A 26,890-nucleotide genomic window follows, 5' to 3' on the forward strand; every position below is an offset into this window, starting at 1 on the left:
GAAATCTTTTTGTGTTTTTTATTATTTATTTCTTACCGTACAAGCTTCCTTACCATACCCTCTTTTTTCTCAAAATGAATCATCCCTTATATTAGTTTACTTAAGTACAGCAGTTCCACTCAAAGTCAACTGTCTTTATTTCTCCCAAACACACACACACACACACACACACACACACACACACACACACACACACACACACACACACACACACAGAGAGAGAGAGAGAGCTTAAAACCTGTAAGAACTATTTATTACGTTGTCCAGGTTGTCTAATATAGGTAATGAGCAGCTGTGCAAGCAGAGCAGAGAAATCATAGACTTTAATGGATATTAAATAAAATACATGACTGAAAGGCTAGAAGTAATGTAATATTAACCTAACTAACAGGCAAAAGAATGTTGAGGTGATAACTATTCAGGATATATAATATAAAGTGAGGAGTAATGTGAAAAAAAAGATCTACAGGAGGAGAATAGTTTTCCTGGCTCTCACTTTTTGAGTTTTAGACAATTGTAGCAAAAATAATCACAAAGCTGTAGGATCCTGAGAGTTCTAGACTGTTCATCAATGTTCAGGCAATACAAAAGTTGAATCAGGCAAGAAGAATGAGATTCCCTCCCATTTTGTTTACACTGCTTATAAAAAAGACCTTATAATCTCCCTCAGCACCCATCTCAGCCCACATCTTTCCATGGTTCTCGGGAAGCTTAACCTCTCACATTAACTCTTACACTTTCTGCTTTATTTTCACTGTGGACAGGAGAAAAAGTGGTCATCTTTGTTTATAACCCTTCATAGATCTGAACAGTAACATTCAATATTGTCTATTATTAAGCCTCCCCGCAGGCTACGGTTTTGTAACCTACCAATTAACCTATGGGAGGTGGTCTAGATTATGGTAGTCTGTCATTCCCTTATTCACACTTGACTCCAAAAAGTTCTCAATTTTTAACATGGATAATCTAGAAAATAAATACTTTTTGCATTCACAGGCAGCATTAGAATGAGCAGGCCCTTGTATTAGTTATATTATCCAACTTGTTACTTAATTTCCCTAATGTCCTCTTAGAACTTGAGCTGTTCTGATTGAAAAATGATTTAAGAAGCAAAAACAATGTTATAAAAGTTTAAATAAACGTCACTGTTGCTGTGAAATAGGATGTCAGTTTCACAATTCCTGTGCACTTTCCCACCAAGCTAGGTGGAGCTGACCTACACAATTCTAGAGACATTTGTGAAATGAGCTAATTCGAAAGGCACCATAACCCGTCAAAAGCGACTCTCTTCCTCTTCCACGGCACGATGAAGACCAGGGATGAATTTCAACAGTTGCTTCCGGACGCTTCCCCTTTTGCTCTTTCGGGGCAGGGTCCCAAACATGCTTGAGAAGTTGCCCTCCCACAAGGGGGACATGGACCCACTGCTGGTGGTACTGATGCTGCGGTTCCTGCTCAAAGAAGACCTCCTCAGAAAGTCTTCCCCATCCTTGGGGACAAAGCACTCATCGTCTGTGCTCGTTTGCCGGCTGAAGGTGCCCTTGCTCCAGTCCTCGGACACAGATGTCTGGTAGCCATCCTCGCTGTCCATCGTCATGGAGCTCAGCCAGCTCTTACAGCTGCTCTCACTGGACAATCGATTCCGGTCCATAAGGGCTGGGGCTGGCCCAGGCAGGGTTCCAAACAAAGACAAATCATCCGCGTCTGTGTTTTCCAAGCTTGGGGAATTAGCTGCATCACCTAGAACGCAGAGAACAAAGTCTGCTGTGGAATGGATCTGAAAGTCACTCTCTAGAAACAAGTACACCCAAATTTCTCTTGGAAGAACACAAGAAAGAGTAATGGTGAAAATATTTTTCACTCAGCTTTGACTTGCATGAGTAAGTGATGGTTTATGAAGCCATTTGATAAACCTTATAGTAAGGTTTCCCAAACTGTTGTTCATGGACCAGATTCCAAAGAAACAGCTCCATGGTCACATGAATTATAATATTAGAATGAATTTAAACAAGATGCTTCATATGAGAACAGTTCAGTCCAACTGGCAGTGTGCCAGTGTGACTTGTGAATCTCCAAAATGATCATTTCTTAAACTTAACTGACCGTGGAGCCTTTTATTAAAATTCTCACAGAAATGGACTTCCAAAGAATATACTTGGGAAAATGCTATTTTATGGATTTTCTCCATTTAGTTCCTCTGATTCTTACTGTATATTTTCTTTTAGTAATTGGAAAATTTTTGTAAAATCATTTGCAATGTATGGGAAACTGTTATTCAAAAACATAGCATTTAAAGTTGTTTATAACAAAAGCGTTTATGAAATCAAATATATCTTCCAGCCTCAATATGCCTCAAGTATCATCTTGGAATTCTTAAATGCTCTGAAATGGTACTGTACCCAGAAACCATCCCTGTCATCAGATGAGTAATAATTTATTTGAAAATAAATTTTACATTTGGCTGAATTTTTTCATCAGCCCTCCTAACCTACTTTTGGGCCCTCCAGACTCAAATGTTAGTCACACACCAACATCCTGTCCCACTAGCTGAGTTGGTTGGTATGCTGCTAAAAGAAAGGACAGTACTTGTAACACCAGCCTGAGAAAAACATAGTTAGAAGGTGATTCTGCTTCAGGAAAAGTAATAGAACACTTTACACTCAGAAATGGTTATATTAACTTTACTGCTTCTGTCCTTTGACCTTGGTTGACAATATAAAAAGAAACTTTTATTTTTCCATTTGATTTGCAAGGTTAAGTATGGTCAGCCCCGCAGTGGCTAGTCATAATGCTTTTCTCTTTGCTAATACATCCTACTTCATTTCATCTTGCAATGAACTAATGAATTTCTTCCGACTGGAGAGCAATTGCCTTATAGAATGTCATGCCCTGAATGTTTACTGTAGGTCTTGAAAAAGCAGACTAAAGAACTGCCTCAATCTCTCAAAAAATGTGTATGCAACGACCTTATGGGGATTCTGACCCAAGGATCTTGTCCATACAAGGCCATTACCATAGAACCCCACAACTGCCTATATTCACTAGGCCATTCAGGGTGCTCCAGAAGTGGAGGCAAAGGCTTCTCAAACACCCTCATGAAAACAGAAAGCCAGGAGGTGGCAGAATTAACAAGGATGAAAACAAATTCTTGAATCTTTGTCTCTCTACAAAATCTCAGACCCCCAAAATAAATATCTATATAATTTTTAAAAAAATTTTTAACTTAAAAACATTAAAAAAGAGAGAGAGAGAGAGAAAGAAAGAGAGAGAGAGAGGTAACTTGTATGTAACTTTCAAACACTTCTATTAAAAAAGAAAAACAGAACTTTAACCCAAACCTCAAAGCTGTAAATTAGTGCCTAATTAAGGATTAAATCGTATTCTTTTCTGTAAACAAATGGATTATCACTTTTGGGGGGAGGAGATTATCATTTTTAATAGATATTCTAGGTTATAAATAGAGACTTAGCTCAGTATTATCTAAACAAGACATAACCTATATTTCACACCCAAATAACTAGTGTTTTCAATGAATTATTTGTACATAAAGGTTCGTTCCTTGGGTTACATCAGTCACACAACAAACAGCAAATCAACAAATTTCAAACTCAACCTTCTCTTCAGATTGCATATAATGGCAAGAGTTATGTATTTATTGTTATGATAATCTTATACGTTTTTGTCTTGGTGTTTGGACCATGAACAAAGATTTCTCTGCATAAATGTAACTTACATAATTTGCACAATGATGGGAGCTACCCAGGAAGCTCACAACTATTCCAGCTTCAATAGTAGTTCTGAGAACTACACAGCCCCTGAGCCATGATTGCAGGAATTTAATTCATTTGCTGAAATAATAGGAAAATCAAGCAATCTTTCCTACTGCTCTTTGAAAATCCCCAGGTGCCTACTGTGAGCATGTGTATACATGCTATGTGTACGGAGAAGAGAGTATGTCTTGACTTATTCTTCCTCCAAATACATAGATCAGTCCAAAGTTCATGCCAAAGAAACACAGACTAGTATCATTGATGGGTGTTAGACATATTTTTCTTGTAGTGATGCTAATCTTAAAACAACTTAGAGGCAGAAATACTGCAAGGGTGAAATGTTAGTGTGGTTTCAGAACAGGAAATCGCATTTACCATGAAGCAGGCGCTGTTCCTGTAACTGCAGAGATCTGTACTCCACCCATTTTTTCTTCAAAGTTTGCTGTGAGAAAGAAGAAAAAAGTGATAATTATTAGGAAACCCTAGAAAAAATAGCAATTTAATTCTAGGTATTGAGATTTGTCATTAAAAATGTTTTCTTTCTTTCTAGCACTACCAACCCCTCCCGTTCATTTAAAAGATTTTTGCTGTATAAAAGGAGAATATAGGAAATACTACTTTCTTAAGAAATAGCCCAGTAGCACCAAAAAGTTTTGTTTTAAAAACCAAGAAAAACAATAAAATGTGTATATTTTTATTTTTGAAAATATAGAACCAGATTATTTGTGTTTGTAAGAACTTACTAGCTGTTTAGACAAGGATCTACACTCTAGGATTCCCCATCTGCAGGATGAAGACAATAATGGAACCTAAACCCTGGGATTGTCATACAGATTAAATGAGTTAATAGGTATAAAATGCTTCCAACATTGACTAGAACTTAGTAAACACTCAACAAATATCATCATCAACCTATAAACCAGGGCCCCTTTTCTGCTGGACATCTATTTATTTTTCACCACAAAAAGGAGAACAAACCTGATCTGAAATGCTCCCTTGGAGGGCTAAACTTAGAGCACTGTTGAGCACCCTGATTTTTTAACTGCTTCCTTCCCTGGCTGCCCAGCACACGACAGCAGTGGCCCACCGTGAGAAAGAAGCGGTTGCTGCAATTGTCAGGACAGCATGCAAGGCCTGGCCTAGCCCACGGAGGGGCTGCAGGAATGGAAATAGAAAGCAAACCAGGCAGAGGCACCTGGCAAGACAGTCACTGGCTCATCCTCCTCCCCGTTCCTTATCCTCTATTCCACGCCTTTGCCATGTCTGGCTCCTATAGCAAGCCCAGCAGGTACACACAGCTCAGATTTGCCTGTGGACACATCCTAAGGGAAAAACAGCCTTGTTGGAAACAAGCAGTCCTTTGTATGAAGCAATCTATAAGGAGCTGATGAAGGCTAAGAAAGAAGAGAAAAAACTACATTTGGTAGAAAAAGGCCTAAGAGAAAGAAAACAATAAAATTACACGAACTTCATTAAATGCTTAAGGGGAACATGCCTCGTTCCTCATTCTTCGGGGACTGAACAATAACTAGCCAGGATTTTCTAAGCCCGGATAACAGTAACATTTAACAGCAATCCTTATGGTTATCAATATAATATGCAAGCAATAAATCAAAGCAATAAAATGCTTGGCTCAGTTAATTTCTTGTTTTTTCTGTACTATCATATAGTGTATAATGGCTATAAGACTGCTGGGCTGCCTGACTCACACCTCCTATTACCTGTGTAAACCTGTGGTTGTGTGAAGGTCAGAATTAGAGATCCAGAGAATATAAGACTAGCAGGGTTCTGTCATATATACCAACCCCTTTCTTTTTTCAAGAGATTTTATTTCCTACAAGAGAGTAGAGTCCAGTAGAAAAGCATAAGGATAGGTTGACAGTCAAAACTAAATATAGAAAGAAGAGGAAATTATATTTCTGCACTGACTATGCAAAAATACAACGTCTCAGCTTGCCAAATAGTTAATTTTTGTAAAAATAAAGGTCTTAAAATATCTAATTTGTTCATTTGACCCAGTCATTTTAAGTATGTCATCACCAAAACCAAGAAAATACCAGTGAAAAGAGCAGAGGTGTCAAAGTGACTAAGAGTTTTCAGTCTGTAACCAAGCTTCCCTATTTTCCTCAGGGTCTGTTTCTGCCTGTGTTATTGACATCACAATTGTATATCTGAACAAATCTAAACTCTCACCGTTAGATGAGAATTAAAGCATATGTGAGCTCTAAACATAGTGGACCACACCACCTCACTGGGCCTACTCCATGTCTGAGATGGCTCAGTAAGTATTGGTTGAATGAATACATGAAAGAATGGATTCCTGAGACAACCCTAAACTATCACATCTTAGATTGGCTCCAAATATATTCCCAGTCTACAGGAAACACACAGCTAAACATTTCCATGACACATTAGTACTTTCATTGTGCTTTCACATATAATATGTTATTTAATTTTCATATGTTCACTAAAAATTCAGATTAGAAAATAAAGTTTCAGTGTAACAAAATATTTCTCAAGGGCTATAAAACCAGTGGATAGCAGAACTAGATCAAAAACTAGCTCTCCCAGCTAGCCCATTGCATGTGCTGTTTTCATGTTAAACATTTGAATCATAGGTCAGGAGAAAGGGAATCCCTGAAAATATGCCTCAGAAAAGACCACTGTTTCTAAAGAGTTTTTGTCCCCACAAAGAGTCTTGAGGAACAGAATGCTCACTTACATATGATGCACAAAGTAAATGTCATTGTTTGGAGGGGAAGCCAGCCTGACCTTGGTTACAGGTCAGACCTAAACATTTCTAGCTTAAGAGATGTACTGGAAATCTCACAGTTTCAAGATTAGAAATGGGACAGAAATGCAAGATGGTAAGCAGGAACCCAAAGATTTGCTGGATCTGGAGAAGCAGAAAGAGGTAACTAGAAATTTGGATCCTATGACAATATGTGGCTTAAATTCACCTCTCTGAGGCAAGGGACTGGGCCAAGTTTCCTGCTTGAGAAAAGAACCCTGACTGAAGCTCTGCCACTGGGAAAAGGAGGCTGAGAAAAGCTGCTGCTGATGGCTATGGCTTATGTAGATCTTGTATCCAGGAGTATATAAGCACAGCCTCATGACCTGAGTTAAGAAGTGCATTGACTCTCCAGGGAAAGCATCTAAGCTGCCAGACATTGCTCTGGATTGGGAAACTTGAAGTGCTGAGTGGAAGCAACTGTCCAACCATCACGTGAGCAGAAGGGAGAGGCTACCAGCCAAGGGAAGTAGGCAACCTAAACTCCAAAACACCCACAGATGCTTAATGGTAAGAAAGACAGTAAAACTGATAATCACTACATGGATTCTGTCCAAGCAAAATAAAAATAGAAAAGTGCCCAAAGAAGACTTGAAAATAAGAATAATTATAATTCTCTGAGCAATAAATGAGATCAATGTTCATAAGAATAAGAAATGTGAAACAAAGAAATGAAAGAACAGAGAGATATGAAAAAGAACTACCTGACAATAAAAAATCAATTAGTTTTAAAAACTCAATAGAGAGAACACATTCTATACAAAACACAGATAACAAGAATATTACTGAAGATATTACTAACGAATTCAAAAAGGCCATAACACAAAATAGTAATGTGATATAAAATATGAAATAGTAATTAGGAAGCCTGGAAGATAAATCAAGAGACTCTAAAATATATCTAATAAGAATTCCAGAAGACAATACAGGGAGTGGTGAAGGTGTACTCAAAGAGATTAAGCTGATAGCTTTCCAAAACTGAAGAAAGGGGCCGGCCCGTGGCTCACTTGGGAGAGCGTGGTGCTGACAACACCAAGTCAAGGGTTAAGATCCCCTTACCGGTCATCATTAAAAAAAAAAAACTGAAGAAAGTCACAAGTCTTTAGATCAAAAGAGCACTACAAGGTCTAAGCAGTATAAATTTAAAAATTAATCCAGGTCTAATTACACTGTGATGAAACTGTAGATCAATAAAGACAAAAAGAGCATCTTTAAAACAACCAGAAAACAAAATAAAAGATTGCAACAAATCCAAATACTGGTTTTTCAAAAGATTAAAAAATAGAAAATACTCTAGAGAGAACAATCAAGAAAATAGAGGGAAAGCATAAAAGAAGTACAAATAAAAATGTAGACATAAGCAGTTATGACAGAAATTATAAAATGAGACCAAAATTTTTATTATCAACTTCATGCAATAAATTTTAAAATTTTTAAATTTTATTAACTAAAATAAAACTCACTAAAACTGGCTCAAAACAAACAAACAAACAAAAACAAAAAACAGAAAGCCCAAGTAGTCTTACAATTAACAAAGAAATTGAAATGGTAGTTTAAAAGCATTCCCTTCAAAAAGGAACCCCAAGTGCAGATGACTCAGATAATATTACAAGGATTCTACCAGAAAACAAAAAGAGGAAGATAGTCTCCAGCTCATAAGAGTCCAGTAAACTTAATTACAAAACTTAAAAAGATAATCTGAGATGGGAAAAAAAAAAAAAAAAATACAGGCCAGTCTACCTGTAAAACCAAGCTATCATCAAAATTTCTAAAGAAAATATTAGCAAATCAAACATATAAGTACATAAAAATGATTATAAATTTCAAGGATAAATCAAGTCAGTTTTGAAATCTGAAGCCGCTGATAAGGTGGCTTTACAGTAGAAAATCTTTAAATGTCATTCACCATATTGACAGCTTCTTAAAAAAAAATATGTGAAGAGACCATTTTAACCGATGCAGAAAAAAGTATCTGATAACATTTAATACACAAGCACTATGAAAACTACTAGCAAATTTAGTATAAAACGGAATTGCCATAACCTGAAAGGATAGAGATAGCTCATTCCTAACGGGAAAGAATTTTGGAAGAAGTCCCTTTAAAATCAATGATAAAAAAGGATGCCTACTATTATAGTTTCTGTTAACCATTGTATAGTAAGTGCTAACCAGTGCAGTAGAGTAATAAAAAAAAATTCATTCTTATTATTCACTATCTCAAAATAATCTACGGATAGTTTATTAGAAATTATATGGTTCAGCAACATGTTTGAATAGAGTAACATCATAGAAAAATTGATTTCACATATCTAAAGAAACTATAACAATAAAAAAAAACAGGTACGAAGGACTAGTGTTACAAAAGATGTATAAGACCTACATACATAAAATTATGGCTTTATTGAAAGACATTTAAAAAAACAAGTAAAAATGGATGGTAGATCACCTATCAATAAGAAAACTCAAAACCATATGAATGTCAAGTCTCCTCAAATTAATCTATATATAAAATTGATGTCAATCAAAACTCCAATAATTTTTTTATTTATGGAATTTGACTATCTGATTTTAAAACTCATGTAGGCTATCAAATGACCAAGAAGGATCAAGAATAATCTTGTCCAACATGATATAAAGATTATTATAAACTGATTTTGGGATAAATAAATTGACTGATGGATCATAATAGGGAGCCTGTAAGCAAATCTATGCATATAGAGAACTTGTGTAAAAATAGAGGTTTCACTGAAGGTTAGTTGAGAGAAAAGGGGGATTACAAAATGAATGGTACTGAGAGAACTGGGTATTCATATGGAAAAAATAAAATTGGAATTTTTTCCCATACTTCATACTGTATACAAAAATTAATCTTGGATGAGTTAAGAACTTACATATGAAAAGGAAAAACTTCAAAACTTTTAGCAGAAAATATAGAAAATGAAGATTACCTACCAAAGATAAACAATTAGGAGCTCTCATAAACAAAAAATATCAAAGGAGTGATATATTCCAACAACTTAGAATAATTAAACTACATAGCAAAACTCTCTCAACAGTAGCAATAAAGTAAAGACATTTTTGACCCTCACTGAAGTACTACAGCAAAAAGGAAAGTAAGCCCAAAGGTAAGGAGTAGAATGCAAAAAACAACAGCAAGCACATCATTTCTACATGCTGGTGTATTTGTTCACTACCAACTATATAGAACAAAAACCTATATTTTGTAATTATCAAAAATGGATAAAATTCTCTAAAGTAAGTAATAATAGGGAATATAGGCTCCTAACTGAACATTTAAAGTATGTTAAGGTGCTCATGATGTTTCAGAAGAGGATGGAGATACGTAAAAAAAAATCATGCATTGCTAGAAAAAATAATAAAGTATGTACATTAAAACTTCAGGAGAGAACACTCAAAAATAGAAATTGCTTAGAAGCATGAAATAATGTTTTGTGCAAATGAGTACTTTATCCCATGAAATATAAACCTATTTTTTCACTCTTGTTTTAAATAACGTCACTATGTTATTTTCTATATTTCTTTCTTTTTTGCTATGAAAGGCTGAAAAATTAGTTTAACTTTTTAATGAAGTTGTTCACTAAGACTATCTCTCTTTTGCAAAAGAAATTAATTATGACAGTTTAAAAAATCTAAATATAATATGAAGCACTGTTTACTCCTTGTAAAAAGTAATGACAAAATGTTAGAAGTGGTCCCTTTAAAATGAAGAATAAGACTGTCACTATTTTCAATATACTGACGATCCTAGTCAATGCTATAAGAGAAGAAAAATAAATTAGTTAAATAATTTGGATAAATAAGCAAAACTTTTATTATCTGCAGATGATATGATGTCTATGTAGAAAATCTAAGGAAATCCTCAAAATTATTATTAAAATAAAGGGAGTTCAGCAAGACCACAGGACTTAAAAATTCATGCAAAAATCAAAAGCAAAAAATAGTAGAAAAATTAAAAGATTAAATTTATCATTACCTAGAAAAATTAGAAAGTACATAATAAGTATAATAGGAGATATGTAAAAATGTATAAGAAACCTTAGAAAATATTTTTGAAGTAAACAAAAGACCCGAATAAAAAGATTGAGATCCTATATTCAAAGTGAAATAAATGAAAGCCATGAAGATTTCAATTAATCTCATTTATTTTATAAATGCAATTCAATTTTTATCAAAATCTCAGCAGAGTCTTTTTTCAAGTAACTTTACAAAGTGAGTAAAAAAATCACAGGGATAAACAAAGTGACAAGAGTATTAAAATCAATGTTGATGAAGAAGAAAACAGGTCTTGATGAACTAGATGTGGGGGAAGAGAAGGATGCAAGATAAAATAGTATATAAAAGAAGGATACAAAATAAAACCCACCTTCTTAGGCTCAATAGTCAATAAGTGCATACTTCATGAATAAAACTAATAAATGGCAGCTTTTTCTAAACAAAGCCCAAGTAAGCAATTTGCCTACAGTAAGCCATGTGATCTCTGCTCAGATTTGCTACCTCATCGCCCTGCAGCAGGGAGCAATAGGATAGAGAGGTTACCTGGGGCCAGGGGAGGGGGTCAGCCAAGCTATGACTCAGATGTACATGAGTGAGGGTCTGGACTGCATGGCTTGGGAAACCTTAACCAGCCCAGAAAACTGAGATTTTTAAGACCTTCAAAGAACCATCCCAGGGAATTTTCACTGAACATCCTGCACTATGTACAGTCTCATGGAAACTATGATTTTTTTTTTCTCTTTCAAAATTAATAGTACGTTTGCCAATGAAATCAGATTCAAGGAGAGCCACAGGATTAGAGGGCGATGGTCTTTGTTTTAAGAATAAAGCAGAATGGAAGGACACAAAGTAGGACACTGGAAAAGCCCTCCAGCACATTCATGCAACACTTGGGAAAGTGATAAAAAAGACTAGCACCTCTCTTTTTGGTTTTTTTCCCCAAACAAAATGTAAATCGAGAGAGATCACAGGTGCATTACTGAAAAGTTCTTTAAGACCCCTTCATTAATGATGTGCCTTCCTGTTGCCTCTCTGAGACTCGTAGACACACATAAGGAGGAAGGAAGAAAATGAGTTATGCTGGGTTTCCGGAATTTGATATTCCTGCAAAGGTAATTGTGTGGCTCTTGATAATTCAGCAGTTTAGATTCATCATGACATTTCATCTTCAAGGACTATCTCAATTCCTCAAATAGAGCTTTATTCTACCAATCACACATTCAAAGATGAAAAATGTGCCTCACTGAATTAAATTAAATTACCTTTAAAGCCTGCAGCTTTGCTTCAAGCTCTGTTCTTTTGAGAATAGTTGTTCCATTAAGAGTCTCTATCCTGTTTTAAGAAAAAAAAAAAAAAAGGTGGAGGTAAATAGCATGAGTGATTCATTTAAATAAGTACCATCCTTATGGAGTACTACATTTTGAGCACAGACTATACTAAAAACGCAACATAAACATTACAATTCTCACAGCACTTTAAGTATCTGGACCTACGCCAAGTCTCTGACAACATTCAGAGAAAGAAAATGGGAAAAATATTTCCCTTGAGAGGGTGGCTGAAAGAAAAGATCCTGGTTAATTTGTAACTGTAGCTCATTTTATAGAAGCCAGTGTATGATGGTTGCTCTCTAACAGAATCTATTCTTGTGGGGACCAGCAGAATCACCTCATTTATTCGGTGAGTATTTACTGGGCATCTACTATGTGCCAGACTCTAGACACTGTGCTAAGCACAAGGGGTATGACAAAAACAATAGGCACTAGGGACTTTCACGAGAGTAGAACCAACATGCTATTTCTTGAAACAGAGAGAAATCCTTTCCTTCCTAGAGTTCTGGGAGTCTTTACCTCTGCAAATTGCCTTATAATTTTGGAGCTAGAATAAGCAGAAGCAGAACTACTATAAGATAATCACCGTCATATGACTCTTTCATTTCAAAACCTTTAGTTTATAAACTTTAATCCTAGAATTATCAACTTAGTGTTATTTTCTTCCTACATCAAATGCTTTTCTAAAAATAAGACTTGTTCTATCCTGAGTAATTTGATTTGTTTTGTGCACTCAAAAGCCTTTATTTTGACTACTAAACCATCCATCTGAATATAATATATTTTATTTGTGAATCACACACCTAAGCATTTTTAAAGTGCTGGTTCAAATTCCTTCTGATTACTAAACTGTAAATATTCATAAAGATGCAAGAAATTTGTTAAGGCATAATAAAAGCATTAAATGTAAAGATCAACTTTCTTCTATTCCTAATAGCATCACACCGAAGACAGTGAGATGATACCAAGCCAAAATGCTGTCTGCTTTCTCATTAAGGCAGTCTTGACGCTGTGGGCAATAGTGGGGATCCCTAAGAATGTGTTTCATGGGAACTTTTAATGTTGATCTGACCTACCCAAGCAATAGACATGTTAAACCAAAAATATAGGCACGGATTGGCCACTTTCTTCACTATTTGTAGACCGTCTCCCATTTTCCTGATCTCTGGATTTCCAGCAATTATCTCCATCTACTACCCCTTATTCACCTGTGGTCTGCCCACTTCATCCATATGGAAAATATTTCTCTGACTCTAACTGCAGCATTTTCTCTATGGATCCCACCTTCTGGATCCAGGTTTTTCTGAAGCAAGACTGTCTCTGTCCTTTACCCTGAACTCACAGGACCCACAGAGCTAGACTCAGTCCTCTGCCTCCACCAGTCATCTTTTAAAGCTACTCAGGCACACACACCCAAAACATTCTTTGAGGTTTTAGACTAAAATCACTGAAGGCCCTCCAATAGGTTTTCTACTGACATCTCACAATGAGCAGCTGCAGCTCTGGTATCCAGAGCCGGTGGCCAATCCCAACCCTATCGCTTACATATTGGGTGACCTTAACTAAGTTGTCTTTAAACGTCAGGTGCTTCATCTGTAAATAGGGATAAAACTAACCCCACAAGGTGCCTGTGAAGAATGAATGGGATAATATAGGACCCACCTCAATCAGAATAAAATGTAAATTCCTTGTCATGGCTGATGAGACTGATGGTCTGTCTGCCCCTGGCCAACTTTCTGTCTTCATTTCTGACACTCTTTCTGATCTACCCAGTACATATTACACTGGCTTTCTCTCTGTCCCTTGGATGTGTCAAGCCCATTTTGAGAACTCATAGACCTCTTCCTTTACCTGAAATGTCCTTGCCAGGAGTTCATATGACCATTCCCACACTTTATTTACATCTAAGCTCAAATTTCACCTCCTCAGAAAGGACTACTTTAAACATCTAAACTAAACTAGCAGCCTCTTACTCAAAGCTCTATCCCACTGCCTTATTTTACTTTCCTCTTAGCAGTTATCAGTAACTGAAATATAAAAGTTACTGATTTTTCAGGCTTTTCTTAGCCTTCTCCTTCCACAATTATTAAAGCACTAAGAGAGTTCACCTTTGTCTTTCATGGGACTATCACAGAGCTGGAAACACAGTATTTATTCAATAAATGCAATTTTATTAAATGAGCAAATTCCATCTTTTAACTACTTATTAAGGTCTTGTGAGGTACTAGGAATGTTCTGGTGGAAAAGTCAGTCAAATCTGTCATTGAGGATATCAATGTCCCATTAGTAAGCTTAGAATATTAGTCGGTGTGCCTGTGTGTGTTTTGAAGTGGGTAGGGCTGAGCAGACTTTGTCCTTCCTTCCAAATGGAACTCTAGAAGAGAAAAATAACTGGCTTGTAGCATAAAGGAAAAAACTCAGCCCTTCTGACCTTTTATTTGTTCTAGCCACAAGATAATATCAGCCATGGAAATTGGACCAGTTCCTCTCAGTCCAATGAGAATATGTACCAGTTTAATTGAATTTGACATTTTAAAAAAATAATAATAAATACATTTTTAAATGCTTACCCCACCTCCCTCCCCCCATCCCCAGACATTTGGGCTATCGATATCCTCTGATTTCAGATGTTGACAATGTGTTCAAGTCTGAGGAAACCTTGAGAAACAAAAGGAACTGATAAAAACGTTTGTACCCAATCCCAAAGCTGTGGGGCACTCCCCCCCTTCTTGTGATCCCTGAACAAAAAGTCTATGCACTCACTCAACAGGCATTATGAGAGACCTTAACATTTTTGAAGCCCCACGGAAACTAGACGGATAGTTACGTTAGCAGGTTTCCTGACGATCTGATCAGGTCGACCACTTGTTTGTGAGTAAAACCTTCTGTGCTGACGCCATTGATATTTGCAAGGACATCACCTGGGAGATGCCAAGAAAAATGAGTGTTATATTGGTTAAATAATCCCTCCTGACACGCAAATGAAACAAAACAAGCAAGCTCCAAACCTTCGACACATAAAGGAGCTCAGAATATTCAAAGCAATAATCACATCCTTATCTTCAGTATCAAAAAGGTTTGTTTTCTTTCCATTTAAATGACTCCTAACATGAGCAAAGTTATAAATTACCAGCTTGCAGGCCGGCACAGTGAGCCGGGCTGTCCTCTTCTACCTTGCAGATCAAAGTGCACATTTCCGAGGAGCAGGTGTTCTGGTTCTGGAGCCTATAAGTCTGTGAAAATTAAGGTAATACATAGTTACTATTCAAAAACCCTCAAAATCTATGTGTCAAAAGATAAAATTGTGCCAATTACCATTAATCTGTATAATAGATAAGTGCAAAGGACAATTTGAAAATGCTTTTCTGACTATAAACTGAATCAAAGGTACCAATTTTGCAAATCTATCAATCTGCAGCACTCCATTTATAAAAAAATCATCTGGCATGAGATATAAAGTGGGAGAGAGTGGCTCAAGATTTTATATTTTCAAGCCGAAGAGACCATCTGATGCTATTATCTTTACATATTTATTAAGAAAAATTGAGTTTCTCATTTCCCAATGGGACAAAATAATGGTGGCCAAGAGCAAAGAGAAAAACCCCTATGTGGTTCTGCTAAGTTAAAACCCTCATTACAGGAGGTAAGAAACAGTACACATCCAGCAGGGGAGACACGCCAACAATGATTATTTTAAATCAGAGTTCTAATAATGACAATCTGCCCTGCATTTATTCAAAAGTACTATAATTGGCTCAGTTACCTTCATTTCTGAGCACTCTCTGGAATGCCTGCCATGAGTTACCAGTTCATTAATCACCCCGCTAAATTAGAAAAAGTTACGCTTCACCTCTTGCCTCAGCTTGGCACAAGTACTCTGGTGGTGGTGGTGGTTTGTTTGTTTGGTTTTTGGGGTTTTGTTTTCCCAATTTGAAACACAAAGCTGAATAAATGTTTGCTAGATATAGTGTCCCAGTGACCTGTAACATGCATATTTTTCTTTCACACATTTAAGTGATGAGATAGAGTTCCACTAAGAATCAAAATTAATGTTCTGAGTTGTCTTTTAAATATCTGATTCCTAAAATTAAACCACATTACAGTACTGCTCTCTGTGGAAAAATTAATGTCTGATGTTCATTCCTTCTCCTTTGATAATCCCTGAGGCACCACAAGTCAGTCACGTGCAAGTAACTTCTAGAAACCAGCTTTCCTGCCAGGGGTCTTCTACAGCCCAGACTCTTCCAGAGATGAAAGACTGGTCTAGTTCGTGGAGTATAGGAACAAAAGACGTAACTGACACTTCTTCAGGAAACCACCATTGTAACAATTCTCATTAGCAGTGAGAATCTACCCTCCATCTCCAGCGACCAAAGTGAGGACCATACAGGGGAAACATGTTGATTTATGCAGCTGGAACCTGCATACGTGTTCACAATAGGTATAAAATTTGGGGATTAGAGAAAGCGAGGAAAAGGCAGAAACTCCAAAGTTACAGAAAGAAATAATTAGTCAGATACATCTCTTTCTGTTACTCAGTCTTCTAGCTACTGCTACAGAAGCCAGTGACAGAATGATCACCTGCATTTCTTAGAGACACAAAGATCACATTGTCCTTTCTCATACCCAGTGACCTTCAATCTAACACCTGTCATTTGTTGATCTACTGGTACCAGGCACGTTACTAAGTACTTTACATGTGTTATTTCATTTAAAACTCCCAGAGACCCTATAAGGCATGAATTGAGAGAACATGCACTCAGGTGTGCATGAGTCTAAAGTCTGTGTTCCTATCAAGTTGCATGGTTCTCAAAAGCAGCATAAAACTAGCACCCACAGAAAATCAGTGGGGAGGGTGGGTCTGGTCTCTTCCAAAGTGTCCCTTGTCTGGTAGGCAGGACCTAAATGTATATTCACAGTGTGCACAACATGGGCACATGAGGTTCTATCTGGTTTTCAAAAAGTTCCCAGGGGTATTTCCCCTATTTGTTGACTGCTGCAAATCTTATGAATACTAAAGAATGGATTATGTCATGGAGCTGGTAATGGGAAGTACACACAGAGTGAATTTTCAGGGTGTGGGTTCCTGCATCACTGAGATAACACAAACATGCTGCAACTCAGAAGTGAAGGAGTTATTAGCTCATGTTGATCCACAGAGGTTTAATGGTGCTCTGTGGCCTTTTTTCTACTGATGATAACTTTGACTCTTGCTGCATGTAGTATAAGTGCTTATGGTATGGGAGAGAAACATAAGGAAGCAGTGACATATATTATGGCAGAGTAAAAAAAATAAAAAGAAGTGAGTAGTTATTTATCCCGTTTTCAGTAGCAACTGCTGCACATCCTTCAGGACAATTCTCATTTAAAAAGAAGCAGTCACAAAAAGCATTTCTACGACAGAATAGGGAGGATTTCATGAGAACAAGGAAAAGGAGAGAGTGCTATACTTCTAAAAATCTTCTGGATTTTAGCAGCTATTGTGGTGAATTATAGATTTCACCAAATTTAAAATAGAAGAGTTCACAGAGCAAAAGGTACCTTTTCTTGTGCAGCATTCTCTCTGTTCATTGCAGCTAGAGTTCCATTTTGTTTTTTTCTCATAAAACATGTTTTACTTAGCAGCTTCCTGTTTCTAATCTTAAAATACACACTGACTTTCCAATTGTGGAGCTGATATCACACCAAAGTTTTCTGAAAGCAGCACCAAAGCTAAGATCTAAAATCTGATGTATACTATAAAAATAGGATTATGCAAAACACAGCTGAAAGAAATGCAAAAGAGCTATGGAAAAAACCAATAATACCTAAGCTACTGTTGTTGCACTTAATTGAACTAGACTTTATTTGACCTAATGCACTACTTCTACAAATATGATCATGAAAAAGCAAACAGCAAATAAAAAATAAAATTCTTAGGCAATTACATTGGAACTTGTAAAAACTGTTAATTTCCTACATCATGAAGCAATCTGAAAGCAGAGCCAAATGTTCTAAGTATTTCAAATAATAATTTTAAAGTGTTGTCATTAGAAAAAAAGTACAAACTTCTTATTATATCCAACATGAAATCTTTAGTAGCAAATGTAGCAGCAGCTATACATGAATATATGCATTCCATATACACAGATACACAGTCTTCCAACTATTTCTTGAATACCAAAGTAAATATTTAAAATCTGATATGCAGTATAAGAATATGATTATGCAAAACACATAAAAATGCAAATATATAAAATGCACATCTGTAAAATGTGTTTCACTCTCCTATCTAAGACTTGGCTGATAACAAGCATTTCTGATCAGTCTCAGACATGAGGGAAGACTGAGGCAACTAAGCACAAGCTGCTGAGCATATCTCAGGGGCTTTATTTTATCAGCTTCAATGTTTTCTTTCTTTAACAGTACTCAACACACTAAAAAAAATACCGAAAACAACCACACACTGAGTAAAAGTCACAGTCTGCATCATTTTCTAATCCTAACTTCATTTTTGCTTTGCAGATATCATAACACTACCAAAGCCACTTTCTTCCTTGGAATTCTGAAAAATTTGAAAACTGCCCACCTGAATTTCAAATCCAAATGTTCCATTATCCTGCTTTTCCACAGTAACAAGCTTTCTGTAATAAAAATTAAAAAAAAAACAAAACTGCATGAAGATCAAAGTATCACATTTGGCACATAGTGATCATTAAAAATACCATCACAATTAAAAATAGCTGACATTTACTTAAACTGTAGTATTATGACTCGTGTGTTTGTGTGTGTGTGTGTGTGTGTGTGTATGACTCGTGTGTGTGTGTATGACTCGTGTGTGTGTGTGTGTGTGTGTGTATGACTCGTGTGTGTGTGTGTGTGTGTATGACTCGTGTGTGTGTGTGTGTGTGTGTATGACTCGTGTGTGTGTGTGTGTGTGTGTGTGTATGACTCGTGTGTGTGTGTGTGTGTGTGTGTGTGTGTGTGTGTCTGAAAGAGAGAGAATATGTGTGATCAATAGTCTGGAGAGCTGTGCTCCTAAATATCTTGGTGAGTGACCAAAAAATAAATGAATCTCTTTACCTTTGAGACCAGGAAAAGTCACTTAAAGAACTTGATCTGGTCAAAGCAAGCTGAAAAATACAAAAAGCATACAGTTATTTCAAGGTCCTTATGATACATTTGTAAACTGTTCTAAAACACAAAGGACTTGGTTCTTTATCACTTCTCCTGAGAAACTGTTACTTAAATTGAGTAATTTCCATTCTGTATTGATAGCAATCTTTTAATCTTTTAAACGATTAAAAGAGACTTGTACAGTAACATACTGTGGCAAAAGAGTTAATGTAATGTGGCAAAACTATAAAACTTCAAAAGAGGACTTCATTTCTGATCTGTGTTTAAAGCAGCCTCTGAAACATTAACTGCAACAATTTATAATCTCCCTGAAATCGAAAAATAACATCCATAGAATAACATATAAAATCCAAATACCTGATAGTTTTTGGAGATATTAATGAAATGACTGAGTTTATTATAATAGTTCGATATGTTACTGTTTTTAGCAGGATAAAACAATCTCTAAAGAGCCAACTCATATACAGGAACACAATTCAGGTGAAACCAGTGATTCAAAACTTCAATTCTGTTTATGATTTATTTTTGCAATTGTTTTAGAAGACAGCAGTGAGATTTCCAGCCAAGAAAGAAAATAAATCTTAGAACATCCATAGTATCACCTTCACTCCTCTGCACATTTTTGGATAAGGTCATACAAATATAAGCTTTCAGGACACATTTTATCATTCTAAATAGTGGAAAAGTCAACAAAAGGTGGCACCTTATTTTGAGGGGATTGCAGCAGGTTCTTTTATGTTTGTTTGTTTGTTTAGGAAAAATTTAATTAGTGCTTTCTCAAGTGTTGGTCCAAGAGCTTAAAACATAAACTTATGCTATTAGCTAACCTGGTGTTTAAATGTCAACCTAACATAATTATTATACATAAGTAAATACATAAAATACCAGGAGATCAAGGCACAATCAGTCCAGACAAATAAATAAAATACTGTACATAAAGGATGAAAACCTGAGAAAAATACACAGAAGAAATTTATATGTATATGACAAGTTACACAAATGAAATACCCATGAAAGCATTCTTTAGAAAAGACACCTACATACTGTAGGAATTTGAATTACCATGTACCAAATGCCAGCAATCTCACAAACTTTCTGGAATGGCCCAATGAGAAGAATTCAGCCATTGGTCAGTAAAGTTAATGTAATGGAGAGGTGATCTCTTCCCACTATTTCATTTAAATTAGTTACATTTTCCTCTTTTGTCAGTTCTGGACCTTAACTCATTTATATCATACCAAAGACTGAAATAGGAAGGCTCAGACCCAAAAACATTCACTATAATTGCTAAAAGTATCTATTTTTAATTTATAAGGACTAGCTGTGGAATGCCTGCAACAATTCACATGGTTTGTTACACCCTGATTTTGTACCTGATATCTACCATTAATAAAGATGAGGACCATTGAGCTGTGCAGCAGGCTGCATTCTTGTGGAAGACAGCAACAAACTTGATATTCCCAAGCATTCTCAGTCTCTCCCTTATATTGTCTTACATTTTCTTAATCTATTTTTATTGTCTTTATTGGCTTGTCATCACCCCTTAATTCAGACTGTAAAGTGCTTAAGTAGGCCATATTTAATTATGTCATCTATAATCATAACTAGGGCTTTTATGTTAAAATATTACTCTTGCAATCAATATTCACCATATTATTCATATATTCATATATATTGGAACTATATATGTATACATATATGTATATATTTATGCAAAGTGCATACTAGACCAAATACGTCTCTTCTGTACAAAATCTTCTGTGTGCTTAGGGCTTCTTGGAGAATGTATTTGTTTTACTCTCTACCCCAGTGCCTAGTATGGGCCTGGAATAGACTGGAAACTTAAAAATAGAAAAATAGCCACACACAAATAAGCTATTAGACAAGAATGCAAGCAACTGAGTGCTCATAGGAGATCCAAGTTAAAATACTCAGGTTCAGGAGGGATATATTAAGATATTTTCAGTTTTGTCCTTTATTAAATTAAATATTCATAGGAAAAACTCAAGGGTAATCACTAAAAATAAAAATTTTAAAATCCCAAATATGTAGCAAGATTTAAAAATGAAAAAAAAAAAAACAGAGAAATACAAAAAATAATCTCAATCCCAAAACAGCAAGCAGCATAGGCAAAGGACTAACAGAAAACAAAGTAACATAGTAATGCCTAAATATGTAACTATTAAATGAATGAACGTTGGCAAGAATTAATTAATTGTTAAAATTTTGCACCTTGAAAAATTTAAATGCCCTTTTACTAGGACAATAATCGTAGCATTGATAGTAGCATTAAGATTTCATCCATCCTACATTTTAAATAAAAAATTATTCTGGATAGATGAATATCTGAAATCTTTTAGGTCCACAAAACAGATCTAAGACCTCTACAGAGAAGGAAATCTCCCACCTCTTTCCTTCTAACCTTTTTATCTAGCTAAAATGAGTTAAAGATGAAAATATTTGCCTATCACAACATGAGATGCACAGCAGATGTTCAATTCCTGTGGACTAACTGATTTGGCAAAAAAATCATAGTAAGTCAAATTATAAATTAGTTTCCATTCTGTATTAGCAAAGAGCCTGTGTTAGGCACCTAACAATTAAATAAAAAACTATTTAAATAAATTAAGCACCATCGGATTCTCTGACACGTGCCACATCTTGACACACAGCCTACTTATTTTTGATCTGGGCTGTCAGACTCAGGCGATGTGGAAAGGAATATTCTCAGAGTTCAACCTAGCTCACATACCAGCAATATGCCTAAGTGAAAGAAAGTATGTCTAAGGTCTTATCAACGGTCTCATACTTTGGAATAAGTTTTCCCTGCACTCTTATGGCAAGCCACCCTATTTGAGGATCTGACCCGTGGAGTCTATGTTCTGCAAACTGCCCTCCCAGCCATAGCTCTTCCTCAGGGTTGTAGTGCTAGCACCAAAAATCATGAATGAGAAACTGGTGTGCAATAATTCACAGCATATGCTGGCAACAGCTGTCTTTTATTACACATTATCTAATATGAGAAATCTAGGTTTAGCAATTTGGCAGGCGTGCAAACTACACATTCAATTATGACTGCTGAATAGACAAAGCTGCTTAACTCCTTGCTAGCCACTAATAGAATGATGCCCTGAACTGGGCTTACGATTGCTCTTCTGTATTTAGTCAGATGACTTAAAAGATCAGGCATAAATATTTAAAAAGTATTTCTTCTCCTATGCAGTGATTCTACACAATCCCTGTTTAGTGGGAAACCAAGACCAAATACTTCAGCTGTCAGTTTGCCCAAGATAGAGATAATCTCTAGCTCAGCCAGATAGCTAGCTAGCCACACAGAAGCTCAAAGGTCAACACTGTAGCCACTTCTGCTGCTAAGTTACAGACTGTACTTCCTGGTCCCCATTCTGTGTACTCATTTCCTGAAAGTGTGGGGATGGGAGAAGGGGAGAATACTGATTCACAGGTGAAGATTTTTGTTTTTGTTGTTTCAGAAGTCCCAAAATCATGTGCTCTGCTCCCTTGCCAGTCTCCTGCCTCACTCCCTAATTCTTCCACGAATACAGCCCACGCCCCCACCCCACCCCTTGCCTCCCCTCCCCACCCCCACTTTAAGTCAGGAGCATTAGGATAGCAAGGCTCTGTAGACTATACAGAGATACAATAAAATAATGCAGCTAAACTCAATTTCCTAATTTTTAAGTTGCCTTAAAGAAGCTAAATAGAATGTTGGCAGTTTCCCAGGAAGTTCTGGTTATAGGCTCAAGGATGTCTTTTTCGAGAAAAATTGTTGGATATTGATTCTAAGCATGCTAAAATACATAATACTTTTCAAATTCTTTCATAGTAAAATTAACAGTTTTCTACCTAAAAGTATCATTAGAGGATCAAAGTCTCTTGGTGCAGTTAGGAACACTTGGCAGTCATGGTAACCGATGGGTGTGCTCAAATACTGGGAAAGCTCTTGAAGGCACCACCCATTCCAGAAATATACACATTACTAACATTAGCACAAATTCTTTATCTAAACTTGCAAGTGAAATCATGTTCCAGAAGTTGCCTATTTAGCAATAGTTTAATAACTAAGAGAAAATTAGGCAAAGACAGTTTATGATACCACTAATGCACAGTCAAGCTTCTTGCCTATTTTTCAGGTCCCCAGTTCTCACTACAGCATTCAGTGAAAACTGCTTTCCAAAAGCAACTTACGACCATTGGGAGAGTGGGCAGTAAGGCACAATTGCTACCCTTTGCCATTACCACATTTATGAAGACTGTCTTTATTTCCTCCTGTCTCCTTCGTACAAATTTTTCCATTACAGGGATTTTTTTTTTTTCCTAAAACTATGTTCAGAAGTAGAAGCCTGGGATGTCTGAAACCTCTGACCCAATAATAATATGCACATACAGAAAGCTATTTTTATTGGGCTTTTTTTGCAGGGGGTGCTGACCAGTACAGAAATTTGAACCCTTTGATCTTGGTTTTATAACACCATGCTCTAACCAACTGAGACAACTGCCCAGCCATATTTTTAAACAATTCTGAATGTAAAGACCCAATTGATTCTGAAAATTAATCTGAAACTCAGGCTAAACAGATATCGCTTTGCAGAAACTAAAGCCAACAATAACAAGAAGTATGAATTGTTGACGTGAGCCTGAAACTGTTGAAAATAACAGTAGGCAGAGAAACACCTGCTCCATGTGATTGCCTCAAAGGGATCTTGTTGCCTGCAATTCAGTAAGTGCCAAATGGGTGATTATTCTCTAAAAACCAGTTAAAGGAAATGAACATCCATTTGGAAAGTTCTGAAATGTTGGGATAAGCTTGCATCAAGTCTCACTCATGATAAGTCTGTAGAATCAGAAGTATCATGTTGAAGAGATTTTGTTTTGCTTTTGTTTTCTAAAGCTATTCTCACAAAAGTAAGGAAAAGCTATTTGAATATGGGGAATCTACCATGTGAAAGAATATGAGGGAAGGGAGATAGAAGAGAAGACCTATAAAAGATGAGAACATATGCATAAATTAATTGGTATGGGGATGTGTGTGTATGTGTATGTGCATATATGTATTATATGCGCACATGCACACATGTGCATTATCATCCTCTGGTAATCAGTGTCTCCTACTGATTGCCTTACTCAGTTCATATGTCTTCACTCAGGCTTCAAACTAGATCTGACTGCTCCATCTTCAATGCTTTTCAAAGTCAAGTCTTTTAGTCCCCTCTCCATTCCCTCACTTCCTCTTTCTCGGACTGCTGCATAAGCTGCTTCCTCACTGCTAGTCTCTACTCATTTATCAACCCACCATGCTCCTAAAATAAGGTTCCTAAAATCCTCTACTGCTCAAATACATTCAGTGGCTCCCTATACTGCTCAGATTACTGCTTTCCTGGGGGAAGTTGTCCAAGTGTTCTGTAAAGCAGCCTGGCTCTGAGGTCTCCCCCCTCTCACCTTCTCTAAACTCACCGGCTCCTCTTGACATACTTAATAATGTGCTTTTGCACAAACATGCCCTCGAGGCATGTGGATCTGTGCCCCAGCATTGATCATTCTCTTGCTCTGGAATACCCTTCAATATCTGAAATATCTATCCTTCAAGGTTGTGTTCAAAAGTGTGTTACTTGGATGAGAGCATTTATGTCATCTTACTTTGTATAAAGCCTATTTGTTCTGTCTACTGAATTGTAAATTCTATATGGGCAGGAAAGTTGTCCTGCTAATCTTTGTACCTCCTACACTTAGCATGATGTCTTATGTAAACCTTGTACGTGCTCAAAAACTATCTATTGCATTAAAATTACTGGACAAAAGACTAGATAAACTAAATGAGGTTGCAGGTAGGGAGGAAATAAGGAATGGAAAGTTCCCACCCTGATTCAAAAATTACCAGCTATGTTTATCAGTAAATATTCTATCAAAAGAATGAAATCACAGCCTACTCAAGTGAAGTATATTTCATGGCAAATATAGAGAAAGAAAAACTGACTGCTCTATATCCGAAAACTGAATAATGAATTTATCACATGTTGCTTTATTTTCAGACAGGTTGTAATTTGATAAAATATTCATCATTATGTCGAATTTTACATCATAAAAGCACTTCAGGTTCAGAAAGAGCAATAATCCATCCAATCATGACAAACTATGCCCTTATCTTCATTGTGAAAAATACCAAGCAATCAGGTATGTACATCACTGAAAAAAGATCACGACTCTCCTACTATGCTATAACTTTCTAATCCCAAAATTAAAAGGCTTAAGAGAAGCACATGATATCCATGAAGTATATAAGAGCAAAAATCCACACTCTAAAGCAATTCTAAATATTTTCTGTGCAAGTGCTGTATCCAAACTCAAATATATACGTGGGGCATTATAGCAAGTTATATAAGCAAAACCTGAGGAGAGGTTATGGTTAAAAAATTTCGTAAACATCTTAGAAATTGAAGAACAAAAAAAAAGTCAAAATAAGTTCAGTTGGACATTTTTACAAACAAGTTTTCATCCCTATAGAAATGCTTTGCAATAGAAATTTTTAAATAGCATCACATAGCCTTAATGAGCATGTACTACACATCAGTGACTGTGTTAGGCACTGCACATTTCCTTACTTAAGCAGCATAAATTCCAAGAAGGGTGCTTCCATTATTATCTTCATTTTAGAAAAAAAAAAAAGAAAACTGAAGCTTAGAGACATAGGCAACTTGCTCAACACCCCAGAGTTAGTAAGCAGCTGAGCTGATGTTCAATCTGGCACTCTCCCATCCAAAAAAAGTCTTACTTCCCAATAGCATAAGATATATACCAGTGCCCCAGAGCTGAAGATAATCAATTTAGTAAACAAAATTTGTCCTAAAAAAAAAATTCTCATTTGATTATGAACTGAAGTGACTACCAAAAACTGAGAGTAGGATGGGAGAGAAAGAATCAGTAGGGACATAAAGGGGAGAAAAATCAATAATTCTCATACTGGTTGTATCCATACACACCATCTTCGAGTTTGCTATGCTTAAAGATTTTCATTTTACCTGAGCCCCTCTTCAAGTGAGAAATCAATCTTCTTTTAAGTTTTGGCTTGAAAAAAGCATTTGATTGTGTTCTCAAATCTTTAGACTGGTCCACTAGCTCTCCAGCATCTCACCTCCTTCCTCACTCATGTTCTCAGTCACTACTAATTCCAAAGCCTCTGGAATAACATTTTTAGTATGAAGTCAGACACATATAGCACTCTGCCCTTAAGAGGACACGAATACTCTAAAGTTTCAAAATAGCAATCATACCTGCTTTCGTCCCCGGGGCAAAGTAGCCACGGTGTCTGCCAGCATTTGAATCCTCCTGTTATCGTCCATTGTAAGGCTGCCTGTGAGTGTGGGGTAAGAGCTGTACACTGGACCAGCGCAGTAGTCCAACAAATTGCCATTGCTTCTCTGTTGCATGAGCCTTTGTAAAGACATCGTGAATAAAGATTACTCCAGCTAGCACATGGTTGAGTGGCCTTGCAGAATGGGGGAAGCTAAAAGTACAACCTTCTGACAAGTAATCAAAAGTAGCAAAGCAGAAAGAGCCCATGTGACTTCTGTGGTTTGAGGTACTTGTTACACAAACCCTATCTCACAGTTCACTCCCATTTCTCAATGTTTTTTTTTTTTCTTTAAGCTCTTGGAAGAACCTCAAGCTAATTTTTACAATTAAAAAAAAAAAACTTTTTTTTTCCTGCAAACAGCTAGGACTCATATGCTTTCATGTTCTAGGGCAAGTTGTGTTCAAAACACCATCTTGCCATTTTTATTTTTAAGAAAAAAGAAAAACTTCCCCAAGTTCTGCCATTCTCTTACTTAACAAATAGCAGTGCGATGCAAAAGTCA

At 36.3% G+C, this 26,890-nt stretch overlaps 1 protein-coding gene across 1 annotated transcript; it reads right to left on the reverse strand.

The window, feature by feature from the left end:
• Window positions 1–1,273: 1,273 nt before the first annotated feature.
• Window positions 1,274–26,479, reverse strand: CYTIP (cytohesin 1 interacting protein). Its single transcript, XM_063102261.1, has 8 exons — window positions 26,306–26,479; window positions 18,966–19,015; window positions 18,472–18,526; window positions 15,034–15,136; window positions 14,731–14,824; window positions 11,838–11,907; window positions 4,146–4,212; window positions 1,274–1,740 (listed from the first exon to the last, which is right to left on the reverse strand). Exons 1-8 carry the CDS (start codon window positions 26,477–26,479, stop codon window positions 1,274–1,276), a joined length of 1,080 nt encoding a protein of 359 aa, XP_062958331.1.
• Window positions 26,480–26,890: the final 411 nt, after the last annotated feature.

This window comes from Cynocephalus volans, chromosome 1 (genome assembly GCF_027409185.1).
Source record: "Cynocephalus volans isolate mCynVol1 chromosome 1, mCynVol1.pri, whole genome shotgun sequence".
In the NCBI taxonomy this organism is placed as follows: Eukaryota; Metazoa; Chordata; class Mammalia; order Dermoptera; family Cynocephalidae; genus Cynocephalus; species Cynocephalus volans.

Coding starts and splice junctions, on each gene's coding strand:
- CYTIP (XM_063102261.1), bottom strand. CDS start 26,479: ATGTCTTTACAAAGGCTCATGCAACAGAGAAGCAATGGCAATTTGTTG. Junction 19,016..26,305: donor TGCCCCGGGGACGAAAGCAG/GTATGATTGCTA, acceptor TGTATTTTTCAG/CTTGCTTTGACCAGATCAAG. Junction 4,213..11,837: donor CAAAGCTGCAGGCTTTAAAG/GTAATTTAATTT, acceptor TCTTTCTCACAG/CAAACTTTGAAGAAAAAATG.